Consider the following 19126-nt stretch of genomic DNA (forward strand, 5'->3'; position numbering starts at 1 on the left):
AACTCAAAAGTGGTATTCTCTGATAATAAGTTTTGGTGGTGATGGGGAGTGGGGGAGAGGAGGGTTTGGGGGCCCACAAAGAGGAAAGTCACTTTGTGCTCAATGTACTTTTGCATTATAAAACATTTAAATAGTGAGAACAGATCCATGTGCTACTTGTAATTTTTACTTTAAAACAAAAAAAAAGGCATGGTAGAAATTTGAGATTTAAAAGCTAGGAGCATAAAAATTTAGCAGATTACCAGCACTCAGAGTCAGAGAGTGACATAATCCAACAAGGCACATCAGAAACCTTTCATATTGCATTTAAGCTCGCTGAATGTATCATGGACATTATATCCTGCAAGATTTTACACTGAAACCTTACATGTCATGAACCCTGAAAGGTTTAGGCTACCTCCTCTGCACACATTTTTGCTATTCTTCATCGGTGTCATTTATAACAAAGCTTCTAAACTCAAATGTAAAGGTTAATTTTAAAATCTCTGAGTACAGTCAAGACTTCTAAAATGAAGAGATAATAATGCCTTAATAAACAGTCTATCAAAATGATTATATATTATACACTTTTGGCAAATACATCAGCGAGAGTTAAAAATTCAGTGTTGAGGAGGCAAATATTCATTGGCTGTTGATGCTGAGTCTAAGTACTGCCCTGCTAACTGAAATGAGAAGTCTTTGAAAAACCGTTGGTCTCAGGTTGCTCAAATGAGTCATCAGGACACCCCGAGTTCTGATATCCAGGTACATCATATAAAGCAATATTGCACTGACTCTACAGAGCAGCAACAAGGAAGTATTTTAATTAATATCCAGAGAATTCCTTTTTGCAAGTATGTGTGTTCTAAAGTACATATAAAAATAACAGGTAAAAATAAAAACAGTACAAAACAAGAACTACTTTCAGTCAGTTTTATAGTTGAATAAAATAAGTATCAGGGATCTCTGACAATATGAACTGTCCTCAGTGACTGGTCTTTAAAAACAGTGTAAGTGGGACACATGTATTTTCCCAGTAAATTTTCTGAGCACTTACACACCAATAAACTATTTCAGAAATTAAAGACCAGGATGAACTATTAGAACTTTATGTGCTAACAAATCATGCCATACATCTGCTACTGTTGTAAGGTAAGGACCAAGGGATCACAGTTACGAAACTTTAGCTTTAAGTTCTCCATTGCTGATCTTGATCATGCTAAGGCCCCAATTTTCGGACAATACTTAAAAATAAATAAATAAATAAAGTCAACCCTTAATACGAGGAAGGAATCAAATAAATCACCTGAAATTCAGATAATTCCCATAACTGATACTGGTCAACAGTTGAAAAATTTTTCTGTATCACACCTTCTACCAGAACTGTTACACAGAGTTATGAAGAACTGAGAGGAGGGTCTTCTTCATCCTATAATGACTGGTTAATAAGCAGATTACACAAAAATAGAAATTCTTAGGAAGAAAAAGAGAGGCTGTGCTTAAAGAACAAAGTAGAAAGCAGGTGCCTTAGAAAATGAAAAGCAATGTTGCGAATATTCTTATCTTTACCTCCTCTGCTTATCAAAAGACTCATTTCTGACATTAGACACTCTCTTTTGGAGATTAGCGGATTACTGCAACAAACTATGACTTTACTAAGACTTTAGGTCTATGGTCAGTGTTGGCCCCCATTCTAGGTAACTAATAAAGAGAAGCTAACAAAGGACTATCTCCAGCTGAATCCAATGGACCCTAATCTAGGGAGGAACCATCCAATCACAGTTTTGGACGTCTGCTATTCACTTAAAGAGCATGGGCTCGGTAGGCAAAGAATCTGGGTCAACTTCATTCCTTCTCTCACACTGTTACTTAGGACAAATCACTTAATCACATTGATCCTCAGCTTCCTCGCCTGATAAAGTGGCATATTTGGCTTACAGAGATGTGATGATTAACTATGATAATCACAGTACATGCACATAGAAAATATGCAACTAATGTTAACCTTTTTCTAGGGGACGGATCAGGGGCAGAAAAGGCAAAGTCAGGGTTTCTTGGCAGTGCAGAACAGTTAAAAGGTTTGCTTTAGTGCTAAAAAAGAAACCTCTAGCTGTGTCTCAGAGAGAGAGACACACACACAGAGACAGATTGATCGATTGATTCCCTCTTCACCTTAGGCAAATTTCCCTTTTCAGAACTCATACAGCAAAGTAGTCGGCACTTATATCATGCCTTGTATCTTCAGTCACATTTTCATACTCTAAGATCTTGTCTTTTTAAACCAGACTTAATATTCTTCAAGTCTTTTATACACATTGCCTACTCTAGGGCCCCGCTCACAGCAGGTAGCAATAGACATTTGTTGACTGATACAGCACAAAGTGCGGTGCGCTGCATTCAGAGGACTCCGGTGATAGTGCTTTTAAAAGGTGGAGGCCTCTTCCTGTCAAACGATATTATCCTGGGAAGTGCCCTCCTAAAGCCACACTTTCCCTTCTCGTCATCTCGCGCACAGTTCCTGATTTCTCTTCCCATTGTGGGGGACGGATATGTGATATTTACGGGTGTGGAGTGAACGCTAGTAAAAAATTTAGTGGTCCAACCGAGGCCACGCGGGCGGCGGCGGCGCAGCAGCCACACCTACTCGGCCGCAGCGGCGCTGGGAGCCCGCAGACGGCGGGACAGCTGGGCTGCCGGGTCTCCGGACGCCGCCCCCTCCTCGACTCCTTCAGGGAGGGCTCCCACCGGAGACCCGGGACTGGGACCCGGCGAACACGTGGGAGGCTGGCGAGGACGAGCGCCCGGCCCGGGAGGGGAGAGGAGGCCGGGCGGGAGCCTGCGGCCTGGGGAGACTAGGAGGTAAACAGTCCGGCGCCCGGACCGCGGCCGCCCCTCTGCGCCCCTGGATGGGAGCTTCCCGAGAGCCGCCCCCAGCGCCCTGTCTCCCCGTTGGCTCGGGGCCCTGCTCAGCTCCGGGGAGCCAGCAGGAGGCGGAGCTCCGCGGAGCCAGACTGGCCCTTCCCGGCCGAGGCCCCCCCTTCCCCGCCGGCATCCCCCTTCCCGGCCGCCACTCACGGTGTTTGCCGCCGCCGCCGCCGCCGCTCGGGTAGTTCAGCAGCAGGAAGGGCAGCGGGGAGCCCGGCGACGGCGGGGTCCTCCAGGAGCGCTGTTGCTGCGGCGGCGGGCGCGCTACGAAGCCGGCGCCTCCATCGCCCGGGTAGAGCAGGAAGAAGGGGGCAGCCACCGGCGAGCCGGGCTCCGACTGCCCCGCGGGGGAGGCCAGCGGCGGCCCCGCCTCGTCCTCTCTGTCCGCGCCCCCGGCTGGAGCGCTGCGCGGCTCCTCCAGCCGCTGCTTCCCGCCCCTCGCCGGCTCCTCGCTGCAACTTTCCGTGCCGGCAGTGGGCGGCGGCGAGGTCTCAGCCATGCTCGTTCCTTCCTTCGCCTCCGCCTCCGACTCGCACCCGGGCCTGGGCAGTGGAGCAGAGGGTCACGGCGGGGAGCCGCTGCCCCCGTCCCGTCCGCGCCGCCCCCACCTTTCTCCTTGGCTACGGGCCGGCGTCTGGGCTCTGCCGCTCAGTCTACGGCCCGCCCCGCCGGGGTCCAAGCCAGCTGGAGGGACGGCCCCGCCCGACGGCGCGGTCTCCCTACCGGCCGCCTCCTCCCGCCTGCCCCTCCCGCCCCGGCCCCCAGCCTGCGGCGCGGCTCCCCTAGGGGGCGGCCTCCTCCTCTTCCCACTTCCCACCTTCCGCTCGGCTCCGGCGGCGCTGAGCTCCCTCCTGACCCTGGGGGAGGATACGGCGCTCAGTGCCTGGTTCTTACCGGCCCCTGGCACGGCCCTCCTAAGCGATCAAGTGTGTTTGCCCCCCGGTGCTTGAACGGTGGGAGACCTGGCGAAATATCTAGCGGCGCTTTTGTGTGCAACCGCCCAACTTCATCGGTAGCACGGAGGTACAAAGATCTGGGTTGAAGAGGCGAAAGCTAATTTTAAAAAGGAAACTGCTCCCCACCCCCGTATTAAACTGTACCCTATGCCTTGCATACACTATAACCGTTCATTCACGGTTTTGATTTATGAGCTTTTTATGTGAGACACCAGAGGTGGGTGTCTTCCTTCCCCCACCTCTTTTGTTCTCTGTCATGTGCCCTGTATAGAAATCTTGTATTTGCTCTGACTTTAACTCCCTGGTTTTCCGGGGTTCCGCGTGCGCATGAATGCGTTTTAAACCAAACAGCTTAGAATTTATATGACAGGCGTCTGTTACACGGCGACAGTTTTCACTTTCCTAGTGCCTGTGTCTCGCTAGTAATTGGTCACTGTTGCTTTATTTTGAATATTTGAATCGACGATTACTGATCCAGTAATTCCAATAAATAAACATTTCCTTCTTTAATAAAGACAATTTCCAGTTACTATCGTTATTCCTTAACGCTAGATTCCATGAACGTGCCCTCGTATTTCCTAGGTGATTAGCTTTGTGTTCGGTTTGCAAAATGCTGGCATGGAATCCATGTTGACTCATAATTAAAAATCACTGTTGTGTAACATTTTGAACACCTGCTTTTCCTTCTTTCTCTGGTCTGTCTTTCCCTCTGTAGAGGAAGTTATGCTTCTCTGAAAGGAAAACTAAACCTTTTTATTGTTGTTATTCTCTGAAAATAACTCTTGAAATTACAAGAAATTACCGTGACACGTCTAATACTATCTTTCACCAAGTCTTTTAAACAAAACGTATTTTAAAAGGAGTTGTTCACAAGAAGCTAACTTCAAGCAGTCAGAAAATTTCTTAGTAGTTTTTCAGTTTCTGGCATTTCCCTGACCTGTTGATTCCAGTGCTACTGCCTACTTGAGTAAGTTATTTGTTCTCTGAGCCTGGATTCCTGTTCTGGAATAGGGGAAAATAATTATTATTAGCTATGTATTATCATTTTAGTAAAACAACATATAACTTACAATAATAAAAACAGAATTGCTGGGGGGAGCTCTTTCATCATATCTTTAGCATTTTGGAATTTTGTTGGGTCTTTTCAGTCTCTGTAAGGGTGAGAGTCTTGATAAAAAAGCATACTTGCCTTTTAGGAATTACAAGCTGTATAATACCTTGAAGAGAAAAACTAAAACATTACAGATATATGATTTTAATACCCATCCTTAACTGGATCTTTTTTTTTTTTAATTGAAGTATAGTTGATTTACAATGTGTTCATTTCTGCGGGATAGCAAAGTGATTCCTTAACTGGCCCTTTTACCTTGTTTTTGCTTGCAGAAATTCCTAAGCATCATTGTATTCTTGTCAGGTTCCTTCACACAGGTGTTTTGCAATTTTTCAGTAAAGAATTTAACAAGAATATACACTTATTCCATTGTAGGAAAAGAAAGCAGACTCCACACAAATCACTCTTGAGAAAGGCCAGTAATAGCCAAGGGAGTCACCAAGTTAACAAAGTATAAAATGTTGTCTAGTTTAAATCACCAGATTTCTCCTTTCTAGTTATCCAGGTTACCTACAGGTATTAGAAACATTGACATGCTGTGGAATCTTGCAGTATACTGGTTTTTTTGTGCCTCTTTACTTCTTTTTTTTTTGGAGGTGATGGATATGTTTATTACCTTGACTGTGATGATGATTTCACAGGGTGTGTGCATATGTACAAACTCATCAAATTGTATAAAGTCAATGTGTTGTTTTTATATATCAATTACACTTCAATATTTTTTTTAAAATTATTTATTTATTTGGCTGCGTTGGGTCTTTGTTGCCACATGCGGGCTTTCTCTAGTTGCGGCGAGCAGGGGCTACTCTTTGTTGTGGTGTGCGGGCTTCTCATTGTGGTGGCTTCTCTTGTTGCAGAGCACGGGCTCTAGGCGCACGGGCTTCAGTAGTTGTGGCATGTGGGCTTCAGTAGTTGTGGTCCGCGGGCTATAGAGTGCAGGCTCAGTAGTTGTGTGTGCCTCTTTACTTTTAAAACAGTTCTATTTATGCTTTATGTCATTAAGTGGCAGTGCAATGAATATAGAAAATCAACTGAAATATGAGCCCTTTAACATTTACAGGCAAGGCTCTTTATGGGCATTTTCTTTAAAGGTGGATGATACTCCAAGTTCCTAGTTTCTTATGCTTTTAGCTTTTGGATCAATATTATAATCACAGCTCTACATAAGCTTTAGTGACATAAAGGGCTGATTCAACTGCTACATACATTTAGGGACGCTAAGATTCAAAAAACAAGCCTAACCATGTTGCTCCTTTATGAAAAATGCACAGAGCATCTGCCTATACTGTTTTAAAGGGACAAAATCCAAGCCACTGTAAGAATCAAGTACTATTAATTTTCCTGTAAAATAAAGCAAGAGGTGTTTTTCAACTTTATTTGCATTTTGTTTTTAGTTGTTCATGTTTGGTTTTTTGAAACCCTTTGGGGATCTTAAGGATGGACACTTAGAATATATTACAAACTTTTAAAATATCAATGTCATGGATGTACTTTTAGCCTAAGCTTCTTAGAACTGTGATCAGAGAAAAGATGCCACTTGGGAAGGGATGATATCCTTTTTCAGATTTCAGTTGTCTTAAATTTATTGAGACTTATTTTGTGGCTTAGCATGTGATCCATCCTGGAGAATGTTACATGTGCACTTGAAAAGAATGTGTATTCTGCTGTTTTTGTATGGAATGTTCTATAAATAGCTATTAAGTTCATCTGGTCTGACGTGTCATTTAAGGCCACTGTTTCCTTATTGATTTTCTTTGTGGAGGATCTGTCCATTGATGTAAGTGGGGTGTTAAAGTCCCCTACTATTATTGTATTACTGTCAATTTTTCACTTAACGTTTGTTGATATTTGCGTTATGTGTATCTAGGTGCACCTATGTTGGGTGCGTACATATTTACAGTTGTTACATCTTCTTGTTGGATTGATTCCTTTATCATACTAAATGTCCTTCTTTGTCTCTTGTTACAGTCTTCGTTTTAAAGTCTATTTTGTCTGATATAAGTATTGCTACCCCAACTTTCTTTTTGTTTCCATTTGAATGGAATACCTTTTCCATTCACATACTTTCAGTCTATGTATGTGAGATATTTTCTTTCATATTATTTATTTTTTTATTTTTATTTTATTTTTTTGAATTTTATTTATTTTTTTATACAGCAGGTTCTTATTAGTCATCCATTTTATACACATCAGTGTATAAATGTCAATCCCAATGGCCCAATTCATCAGACCACCATCCCCACCCCCCCGCGGCTTTCCCCCCTTGGTGTCCATATGTTTCTTTTCTACATCTGTGTCTCAACTTCTTCCCTGCAAACTGGTTCATCTGTACCATTTTTCTAGGTTCCACATACATGCGTTATATACGATATTTGTTTTTCTCTTTCTGACTTACTTCACTCTGTGTGACAGTCTCTAGATCCATCCACATCTCAACAAATGACCCAATTTCATTCCTTTTTATGGCTGAGTAATATTCCATTGTATATATGTACCACAACTTCTTTATCCATTCGTTTGTCGATGGGCATTTAGGTTGCTTCCATGTCCTGACTATTGTAAATAGTGCTGCAATGAATATTAGGGTGCATGTGTCTTTTTGAATTATGGTTTTCTCTGGGTATATGCCGAGTAGTGGGATTGCTGGATCATATGGTAATTCTAATTTTAGTTTTTTAAGGAACTTCTATACTGTTCTCCATAGTGGCTGTACCAATATACATTCCCACCAATAGTGCAAGAGTGTTCCCTTTTCTCCACACCCTCTCCAGCATTTGTTGTTTGTAGATTTTCTGATGATGCCCATTCTAACTGGTGTGAGGTGATACCTCATTGTAGTTTTGATTTCCATTTCTCTAATAATTAGTGATGTTGAGCAGCTTTCCATGTGCTTCTTGGCCATCTGTATGTCTTCTTTGGAGAAATGTCTATTTAGGTCTTCTGCCCATTTTTGGATTGGGTTGTTTGGTTCTTTAATATTGAGCTGCATGAGCTGTTTATATATTTTGGAGATTAATCCTTTGTCCGTTGATTCGTTTGCAAATATTTTCTCCCATTCTGAGGGTTGTCTTTTCGTCTTGTTTATGGTTTCCTTTGCTGTGCAAAAGCTTTGAAGTTTCATTAGGTCCCATTTGTTTATTTTTGTTTTTATTTCCATTACTCTAGGAGGTGGATCAAAAAAGATCTTGCTGTGATTTATGGCAAAGAGTGTTCTTCCTATGTTTTCCTCTAAGAGTTTTATAGTGTCTGGTCTTAAATTTAGGTCTCAAATCCATTTTGAGTTTATTTTTGTGTATGGTGTCAGGGAGTGTTCTAATTTCATTCTTTTACATGTAGCTGTCCAGTTTTCCCAGCACCACTTATTGAAGAGACTGTCTTTTCTCCATTGTATATCCTTGCCTCCTTTGTCATAGATTAGTTGACCATAGGTGTGTGGGTTTATCTCTGGGCTTTCTATCTTGTTCCATTGATCTATGTTTCTGTTTTTGTGCCAGTACCATATTGTCTTGATTACTGTAGCTTTGTAGTATAGTCTGAATTCAGGGAGTCTGATTCCTCCCGCTCTGTTTTTTTCCCTCAAGACTGCTTTGGCTATTCGGGGTCTTTTATGTCTCCATACAAATTTTAAGATTTTTGGTTCTAGTTCCGTAAAAAATGCCATTGGTAATTTGATAAGGATTGCATTGAATTTGTAGATTGCTTTGGGTAGTATAGTCATTTTCACAATATTGATTCTTCCAATCCAAGAACATGGTATATCTCTCCATCTGTTGGTATCATCTTTAATTTCTTTCATCAGTGTCTTATAGTTTTCTGCATTACAGGTCTTTTGTCTCCCTAGGTAGGTTTATTCCTAGGTATTTTATTCTTTTTGTTGCAGTGGTAAATGGGAGTGTTTCCTTAATTTCTCTTTCAGATTTTTCATCATTAGTGTATAGGAATGCAAGAGATTTCTGTGCATTAATTTTGTATCCTGCTACTTTGCCAAATTCATTGATTAGCTCTAGTAGTTTTCTGATGGCATTTTTAGGATTTTCGATGCATAGTATCATGTCATCTGCGAACAGTGACAGTTTTACTTCTTCTTTTCCAATTTGTATTCCTTTTATTTCTTTTTCTGCTCTGATTGCCATGGCTAGGACTTCCAAAACTATGTTGAATAAGAGTGGTGAGAGTGGACATCCTTCTCTTGTTCCTGATCTTAGAGGAAATGCTTTCAGTTTTTCACCATTGAGAATGATGTTTGCTGTGGGTTTGTTGTATATGGCCTTTATTATGTTGAGGTAGCTTCCCTGTATGCCCACTTTCTGGAGAGTTTTTATCAGAAATGGGTGTTGAATTTTGTCAAAAGCTTTTTCTGCATCTATTGAGATGATCATATGGTTTTTATTCTTCAATTTGTTAATATGGTGTATCACATTGATTGATTTGCATATATTGAAGAATCCTTGCATCCCTGGGATAAATCCCACTTGATCATGGTGTATGATCCTTTTAATGTGTTGTTGCATTCTGTTTGCTAGTATTTTGTTGAGGATTTGCATCTATATTCATCAGTGATATTGGTCTGTAATTTTCTTTTTTTGTAGTATCTTTGTCTGGTTTCGGTATCAGGGTGATGGTGGCCTCATAGAATGAGTTTGGGAGTGTTCCTTCCTCCGCAATTTTTTGGAAGTTTGAGTAGGATGGGTGTTAGCTCTTCTCTAAATGTTTGATAGAATTCACCTGTGAAGCCATCTGGTCCTGGACTTCTGTTGTTTGTTGGAAGATTTTTAATCACAGTTTAAATTACATTACTTGTGATTGGTCTGTTCATATTTTCTATTTCTTCCTGGCTCAGTCTTGGAAGGTTATACCTTTCTAAGAATTTGTCCATTTCTTCCAGGTTGTCCATTTTATTGGCATAGAGTTGCTTGTAGTATTCTCTTAGGATGCTTTGTATTTCTGCGGTGTCTGTTGTAACTTCTCCTTTTTCATTTCTAATTTTATTGATTTGAGTCCTCTCCCTCTTTTTCTTGATCAGTCTGGCTAATGGTTTATCAATTTTGTTTTTCTTCTCAAAGAACCAGCTTTTAGTTTTATTGATCTTTGCTATTGTTTTCTTTCTTTCTATTTCATTTATTTCTGCTCTGAACGTTATGATTTCTTTCCTTCTGCTAACTTTGGGTTTTGTTTATTCTTCTTTCTCTAGTTCCTTTAGGAGTAAGTTTACATTATTTATTTGAGATTTTTCTTTTTTCTTGAGGTAGGCTTGTATAGCTATAAACTTCCCTCTTAGAACTGCTTTTGCTGCATCCCATAGGTTTTGGATCGTCGTGTTTTCATTGTCATTTGTCTCTAGGTATTTTTTGATTTCCTCTTTGATATCTTCAGTGATCTCTTGGTTATTTAGTAATGTATTGTTTAGCCTCCATGTGTTTGTGTTTTTTACGTTTTTCTCCCTGTAATTCATTTCTAATCTCATAGCGTTGTGGTCAGAAAAGATGCTTGATATGATTTCAGTTTTCTTAAATATACTGAGGCTTGATTTGTGACCCAAGATGTGATCTATCCTGGAGAATGTTCCATGCGCACTTGAGAAGCAAGTGTATTCTGCTGTTTTTGGATGCAATGTCCTATAAATATCAATTAAATCTATCTGGTCCACTGTGTCATTTAAAACTTGTGTTTCCTTATTAATTTTCTGTTTGGATGATCTGTCCATTGGTGTAAGTGAGGTGTTAAAGTCCCCCACTATTATTTTGTTACTGTCGATTTCCTCTTTTAGAGCTGTTAGCAGTTGCCTTATGTATTGAGGTGCTCCTATGTTGGGTGCATATATGTCTATAACTGTTATATCTTCTTCTTGGATTGATCCCTTTATCATTATGTAGTGTCCTTCCTTGTCTCTTGTAACATTCTTTATTTTAAAGTCCATTTTATCTGATATGAGTATAGCTACTCCAGCTTTCTTTTGATTTCCATTTGCATGGAATATCTTTTTCCATCCCCTCACTTTCAGTCTGTATGTGTGCCTAGGTCTGAAATGAGTCTCTTGTAGACAATATATATATGGGTCTTGTTTTTGTATCCATTCAGCAAGCCTGTGTCTTTTGGTTGGAGCATTTAATCCATTCACGTTTAAGGTAATTATCCATATGTATGTTCCTATGACCATTTTCTTAATTGTTTTGGGTTTGTTTTTGTAGGTCCTTTTCTTCTCTTGTGTTTCCCACTTAGAGAAGTTCCTTTAGCATTTGTTGTAGAGCTGGTTTGTTGGTGCTGAATTCGCTTAGCTTTTGCTTGTCTGTAAAGCTTTTGATTTCTCCATCGAATCTAAACGAGATCCTTGCCGGGTAGAGTAATCTTGGTTGTAGGTTCTTCCCTTTCATCACTTTAAGTATATCATGCCACTCCCTTCTGGCTTGTAGAGTTTCTGCTGAGAAATCAGCTGTTAACCTTATGGGAGTTCCCTTGTATGTTATTTGTCATTTTTCCCTTGCTGCTTTCAGTAATTTTTCTTTGTCTTTAATTTTTGGCAATTTGATTACTATGTGTCTCGGCGTGTTTCTCCTTGGGTTTATCCTGTATGGGACTCACTGCGCTTCCTGGACTTGGGTGGCTATTTCCTTTCCCATGTTAGGGAAGTTTTTGACTATAATCTCTTCAAATATTTTCTCTGGTCCTTCTGGGACCCCTATAATGAGAATGTTGTTGTGCTTAATTTTGTCCCAGAGGTCTCTTAGGCTGTCTTCATTTCTTTTCATTCTTTTTTCTTTAGTCTGTTCCACAGCAGTGAATTCCACCATTCTGTCTTCCAGGTCACTTATCCGTTCTTCTGCCTTAGTTATTCTGCTATTGATTCCTTCTAGTGTAGTTTTCATTTCAGTTATTGTATTGTTCATTTCTGTTTGTTTGTTCTTTAATTCTTCTAGGTCTTTGTTAATCATTTCTTGTATCTTTTCAGTCTTTGCCTCCATTCTTTTCGGAGGTCCTGGATCATCTTCACTATCATTATTCTGAATTCTTTTTCTGGAAGGTTGCCTATCTCCACTTCATTTAGTTGTTTTTCTGGTGTTTTATCTTGTTCCTTCATCTGGTACATAGCCCTCTGCGTTTTTATCTTGTTTATCTTTCTGTGAATGTGGTTTTTGTTCCACAGGCTACAGGATTGTAGTTCTTCTTGCTTCTGCTGTCTGCCCTCTGGTGGATGAGGCTATCTAAGAGGTTTGTGTACGTTTCCCGATGAGAGGGACTGGTGGTGGGTAGAGCTGACTGTTGCTCTGGTGGGCAGAGCTCAGTAAAACTTTAATCCGCTTGACTGCTGATGGGTGGGGCTGGGTTCCCTCCCGGTTTGTTGTTTGGCCTGAGGCAACCCAACACTGGAGCCTACCTGAGCTCTTTGGTGCGGCTAATGACAGACTCTGGGAGGGCTCATGCCAAGGAGTACTTCCCAGAACTTCTGCTGCCAGTGTCCTTGTCCTCACGGTGAGACACAGCCACCCCCCGCCTCTGCAGGAGACCCTCCAACACTAGCAGGTAGGTCTGGTTCAGTCTCCCCTGGGGTCACTGCTCCTTCCCCTGGGTCCTGATGCACACACCACTTTGTGTGTGCCCTCCAAGAGTGGAGTCTCTGTTTCCCCCAGTCCTGTGGAAGTCCTGCAATCAAATCCCGCCTAGCCTTCAAAGTCTGATTCTCTAGGAATTCCTCCTCCCATTGCCGGACCCCCAGGTTGGGAAGCCTGACGTGGGGCTCAGAACCTTCACTCCAGTGGGTGGTCTTCTATGGTATAAGTGTTCGCCAGTCTGTGAGTCACCCACCCAGCAGTTATGGGATTTGATTTTACTGTGATTGCACCCCTCCTACTGTCTCATTGTGGCTTCTCCTTTGTCTTTGGATGTGGAGTATCTTTTTTGGTGAGTTCCAGTGTCTTCCTGTCGATTATTGTCCAGCAGCTAGTTGTGATTCTGGTGTTCTCACAAGAGGGCGTGAGAGTACGTCCTTCTACTCTGCCATCTTGCTTCCTCTCTCCATATTTTTTATATTTCTAGTAGTAGCCTTTTCTTTTTGGCTTAGAGAAGTCCCTTTAATGTTTCTTTTAAAGCTGGTTTAGTGGTGCTGAACTCTTTTACCTATTGGTTGTCTGTTAAATTGTATTTCTCTTTCAAATCTGAATGATAACTTTGCTGGGTAGAGTATTCTTGGTTGTAGTTTTTTTGTTTTTTTTTTTTTTTTTTCCTTCTGGCTTGCAAAGTTTTTGTTGAAAAGTCAGTTTATAGCTATAGCCTTATGGAAGTTCCCTTGTATGTAACTAGTTGCTTTTCTCTTGCTGCTTTTAAGATTCTCTCTTTATCTTTAATTTTTGGCATTTTAATTTTAATGTGCCTTTGTGTGGACCTCTTTGGGTTCATCTTGTTTGGGACTCTGTGCTTCCTGGACCTGAATATCTGTTTGCTTACCCAGGTTGGGGTAGTTTTCAACTATTATTTCTTCAAATAAGTTCTCTGCCCCTTTCTCTTTCTCTTCTCCTTCTGGGATCCCTATAATGGAAATGTTAGTATGCTTGATGTTGTCCCAGAAGTCTCTTAAAATATCCTCATTTTTTAAAATTCTTTTTTCTGTTCAGCTTTGGCAGTTTCCACTACTCTGTCTTCCAGATCACTGATCCATTTCTCTGTATCATCTAATCTACTGTTGTTGATTCCTTCTAGTGTATTATAAATTTCAGTTACTCTATTCTTCAGCTCTGTTTGGTTCCTTTTTATGTTTTCTAACTCTTTGTTGAAATTCTCACTGTGTTCATCCATTCTTCTCCCTAGTTCAGTGAGCATCTTTATGGTCTTACCTCGAACTCTTTATCAGGTTGATTGCTTACCTCTACTTCATTTAGTTCTTTATCTGAGGTTATGCCTCTTTGTTTGGAACATATGCCTCTGTCTCCTCATTTTGCTCAATTCTCTATGTTTATTTCTATGTGTCAGGTAGGTTGGTTACACTTCCTAATCTTATTTTTATTTTATTTTTGGCCATGCAGTGCAGCTTGTGGGATCTTAGTTCCCTGACCAGGGATTGAACCTGGGCCACAGCAGTGAAAGTGCCGAATCCTAACCACTAGATCACCAAGGAACTCCCTACATTTCCTGATCTTAGAGAAGTAGCCTTGTGTAAAAGAAATCCTATGGGGCCCAGCAGCATGCTACCCTCTGGTCACCAGAGCTATATGCTCTAGGGGTGCCCCCCATATGGGCTGTGTGTGCCCTTCTTTTGTGGTGGGGCTGACTACTGTGTGCGTGCTGGTTGGAGGAGCTGACCCCTGGCCCAGTTGGCTGCAAGGCTGTGCCTTGTGCTCTAGCTGCTGTTGCCTGCTGTGAGGCAGGACTGGGTCCCCGGTGCTAATAAACTGGAGGGAGGATTCCAGAGTGGAACTTATCAGCAATGCTGTTATCACAGTAGAATGAGCTCCCCCAAAATGGCTGCTGCCAATGTCTTTATCTCCAAGGGGAGTTCCAGTTGCCTCCTGCCTCACCAAGAGGCTCTCCAAGATCACCAGTTTGATCCAGGCTTATTTCAGAGTACTGCCTCTCTGCTGGGACTTGGAACATGTGAGATTTTGCAAGTGCCCTTTAAGAGTCAAGTCTGTTTCCTGTAGCCCTCTGGCTCTCCTGAACATATGCCCTGCTGGTTTTCAAAGCCAGAAGTGCTGAGGGCTTGTCTTCCTGGTGCATGACAACCAGGCTGGCGAGTTTGATGTGATGCTCAGACTCCTCACCCTTTGGGGAAGGACCTCTATGATTAAAATATTCCTCTTGTTTGTGGGTCACCAGATTCGGGGGGTGTGGGTCCTGACTATACTGCATCTTCACCCTTTTTACCTGTCTCGTGATTCCTTCTTTATGTCTGTAGTTGTGGAAAATCTTTTTTGCTAGTCTTCAGGTTGTTCTCATAGGTCGCTGCTCTGTAATTAGTTGAAATTTTGGTATGTCTGTCGGAGAAGGTGAGTTCAGGGTCTTCCTACTTTTAACACCTCTCTTATGAGCACTACTCTTTTTTTTTTTAATATTTATATTTTTGGCTGTGTTGGGTCTTTGTTTCTGTGCGAGGGCTTTCTCTAGTTGCGGCAAGCGGGGGCCACTCTTCATCGCAGTGCGCGGGCCTCTGACTGTCGCGGTCTCTCTTGTTGCAGAGCACAAGTTCAAGATGCACAGGCTCAGTAATTGTGGCTCACAGGCCTAGTTGCTCCGTGGCATGTGGTATCCTCCCAGACCAGGGCTCGAACCCACGTCCCCTGCACTGGCAGGCAGACTCTCAACTGCTGCACCACCAGGGAAGCTCATGAGCACTACTCTTAATGCAATACTCTTATTAAGAGTACAATGCACTCTAAAGAAATATATTTAGCTTAAGCGATATATATATATTTTTTTAATTAATTTATTTTATTTATTTATTTTTAGCTGTGTTGGGTCTTCATTGCTGCACGTGGGCTTTCTCTGGTTGCAACGAGTGGGGGCTACTCTTCGTTGAGGTGCATAGGCTTCTCATGGCGGTGGCTTCTCTTGTTGCGGAGCACGGGCTCTAGGCGCATGGGCTGCAGTAGTTGTGGCATGTGGGCTCAGTAGTTGTGGCTCATGGGCTCTAGAGTGCAGGCTCAGTAGTTGTGGCACCCAGGCTTAGTTGCTCTGTGGCATGTGGGATCTTCTGGACCAGGGATCGAACCTGTGTCCCCTGCACTGGCAGGCGGATTCTTAACCACTGCGCCACCAGGGAAGTCCCCTTAAGCAATATATTTAATCAAGATCAAACAATGGCACTTTTCTTTGGGTGGTAGAAATATGGATGTAGTTTTCCAATTCTCTATTTTTCTGCATTTGCAAGTAGTCTGTAATGAATGTGTTACCTTTATAATAGAAAATAAAACGTTGAAGGACTATTTTGATGAATAGTTTGATAATTATATCTTCTTTTTTATTATGTTATATCTTTTTAATGAAGATCTAGTAACAGCAAAGTTGTGTTCCTTGTGTATACTGTGGAGTAGAACTCAAGAGGCCTACCCTAGAGGAGCTTATCATATTTTGTGTCTATTTAGAGTTTTAATATCTTAATAGAATTGCTGAAACTACTTCGTTGTTTGCTTTTGCTGACCGTCTATGACTTTGTCCACACTTTGTTCTAATTTTCATGCTTTTTTTCAGATTTTCTTCTAAATTTCTCTCAAATCTGTCCCTGAATTTGTCCTCTTTGCTTTAATTGAAATTTTCATCTTTTCTTGCCTGTGTTATTGCAAAGGACTCCTACCTTGTTTTCATGCCTCTATTTTTAATCTATTCTAACTCCATTGCTCTACAGCAGCTAGAATGAGTAATTTACTCTTCTGAAGGTTGATCTAATTATGTCACACTGATTCTTGAAAACCCTGGTTGCCTTCCCTATACCTAGTATACAATCTAAGCTCCTTAAGATCATTCCTGATCTAGCCCCTCCCCACTTTGCTGATATTATTTTCCTACGCTTGCTTCACCCTTGTTGGCTCTGGATAAACTTTAACATGTTTGACATTCCTTATATTGCCACACCCACTCTTCCCTCAAGATTTCACTCAAACAGATCTTCTCTGGCCTCCTTAAGTAGAGAGGTACATGCCTCTTTGGAGTCCCATAGCATGCTAACTAGGGCAGTTAATTGCTCCAACTGTGTCTGTCTCTTCTACCAGAGTGTCTACACCCAAAGTTGACATCTTTGAGTTTCTCCTTTTTCAATGCACAACACATTTACTCCTTTAATAGTTCTCATGCCCCTACCTCCTCCCCCCACCCACGTACCTTTTTATTAACAATTCCTTTCCTCTTCCTAAAATCTTATCAAAATTCTTTGATCCTGTGGCCATCAGAGACCTTGAATAGAAGTGATTCAGAAAATTTGGACTGAATATGAAGTTTAAGGAATAAACATTTATTTGGCCGCAGTCTCTCTTTTTGTGTATGTTCAAGCATGATATGCTTAGAAACTTAAGTATGTTTAAAAGAGCTCGCTGAATAAATATAAAAAATTCTAGGTGCTAATAAAATTTTTTTCAGTCTTCTACTTTGAATAATCCCCTTACCTACCAATGATTAAGATGATCTCCATATATATATATATATATATATATATATATATATATATATATATATATATATATATATATATGCGCCATATAAAGCAATGCTTAAGGGTAAAAGGAACAGTGTCCTAAAGTTTCCTATGAAGTCCAAGGATTCCTGGCTTCAGAGAGTCCAGGAACCCAATGACATGGTATGTAAAATGTTGTGATTATGTCATAGGGAAGAACAAATCTGACTCCATATTGGGTCTGTTTCTTTTACTTTACCCTTTTATTCTATTGCTTTTGCTATTAGAATGTTGCCTATAGCCTGAAATATACAGGATAGCTCATTCTCAAGTCTCCGACCTTTAAAGGTATAACACTTTTGGGACTTCCCTTGTGGTCCAGTGGTTAAGACTCTGCTTTCCAGTGCAGGGGGTGCAGGTTCAATCCCTGGTTGGGGAACTAAGATCCCACATGCTGTGGGGTGCAGCCAAAAATTAAAAAAAAAAAGTATGACACTTTTCCATTCATATAGAGATAAAAAGTTGCAGAACAGAGAATAACATTTGTCTTGTTGCAGGTTTACAGGAACTTAGTGACCTGATATATGTGGATAGTTGCAAAAACAAAGGAATCTGACACCAAGAAGTTTGTAACAACCAACTACACCCCCTCCCTTTTTAGTGTAAAAGCCCAAATTCTAACTTGGGTAAGATAGTTCTTTGGACACCCTTAGTCTGCTGGCTTTCCAAATAGTTACTATTCCTTGCCCCAATAACTCCTCTCTTGATTTATTGGCCTGTCGTGTGATGAGCAGTACAAGCTTGGAGTTTGTAACAATTAGGCCTATGTTATTGTTCTGAGGGGAAGGTCCATTGCTTTCAACAGGTTCTCATGGGGCTACTCTAGAGTTTTTGTAGTCTCATGGTGAATAATACCACATCATATTTCATTCTTGTAATTAATTTCATTCACATGCCTATGTTATAAGCGAAGAGAACCGAAAAAGCTGTGTGCTCAGAGCAGTGTTTCCCAATGTGTTTTATAGAGCTTCTGGATAAGCATTCTCTGAGGTGTCTCTTAAAAATACAGATCCCTGGGTCCACACCAGGCCAGCTAAATAAGAAGTTGTGGAGGTAGGGCACAAGAATTTGCATTTTAAACTTACCAATGGATCCTTAAGCATTCTGGTTTAAGAACCAGTATGATAAAACCAAGGAGAATATGAACTCTTTCAAGGGGAGTAAATTAGTTTTGTTTTTATTTATTTTTTTAATGGATTAATAGTAACTAACACGAAACACTTACTCCCTGCCAAGTGCTGTCCTAAATGTATGTTATATGGTTTAACTATTTAAATGGCTATAACAATCATATATTATTCAGTGTGAGGAAATTGAGACACAGAGAGGTAAATAGACCAAAGACACATAGTAAATGGTAAAAGTGGGATTTAAACTCTGTCTTGGCTCCAGAGGTCAAGCTCCTAATTGCTACCCTATATAGTTTCACTTAAGAGAGAACATTTTTATTAGTTTCCTGCAGGTTTTTTGTTTTGTTTTATAGTTATAAAAAATGTTGATTCTTAATATTTACTATTAGTCAAAGATTCACTTTGAAGCAAATATAAAAAAATCAGTTTTTCTTCCCAAGTGAATAGCTGACAGAATATGTATGAAAGAAAACATTTTCTGGAACACATAGCTAAAGCAACTACATCAAATTAAAAACTTTGATATGACACTAAGCAAAATTTAAAACACTTTAACATTTGTTGATGCGGGTGGTGTTAAATTTTCTATACTGTTTCTGCGTTTAAACTTGTGATGGCAAAGCACAAATGTTTTAAAAAGAATCAATATTTGAAATGATTTTTAAAACTCTGACTTATTACCTGAAGCAATATTCAGTTTAAATGATTTGGAACTGTAGTTGAATCCTACATGATGTTTTTGGATCATCTACTATTCAGAAAATGGTACGTGTTCATCATTGTGATCCCTTAGATGTAAATTACACTGATTTTCACCTTTCCTGAATTATTTTGGTAATGTTAACTTATATTACCATAACATATTAAAATTCTT

The 19126-nt window shown here is 40.8% G+C and overlaps 1 protein-coding gene and 1 long non-coding RNA gene across 2 annotated transcripts in view; one reads left to right on the forward strand and one right to left on the reverse strand.

The window, feature by feature from the left end:
- Nucleotides 1-3618, reverse strand: part of RUFY3 (RUN and FYVE domain containing 3) — a 94116-nt gene extending 90498 nt beyond the window's left edge. The window contains exon 1 of the mRNA XM_068542854.1: nucleotides 3055-3618. Within this exon, the coding sequence (XP_068398955.1) occupies nucleotides 3055-3403 (349 nt within the window). The 5' untranslated portion in view covers nucleotides 3404-3618. The remainder of the gene's footprint in view (nucleotides 1-3054) is intronic.
- Nucleotides 2753-19126, forward strand: part of LOC137764132 (uncharacterized) — a 45846-nt gene continuing 29472 nt past the window's right edge. Inside the window, exon 1 of the long non-coding RNA XR_011073921.1 lies at nucleotides 2753-2838. This is a non-coding gene — a long non-coding RNA (uncharacterized lncRNA). The remainder of the gene's footprint in view (nucleotides 2839-19126) is intronic.

The sequence above is a fragment of the Eschrichtius robustus genome, chromosome 4, assembly GCF_028021215.1.
Source record: "Eschrichtius robustus isolate mEscRob2 chromosome 4, mEscRob2.pri, whole genome shotgun sequence".
Taxonomy (NCBI): Eukaryota; Metazoa; Chordata; class Mammalia; order Artiodactyla; family Eschrichtiidae; genus Eschrichtius; species Eschrichtius robustus.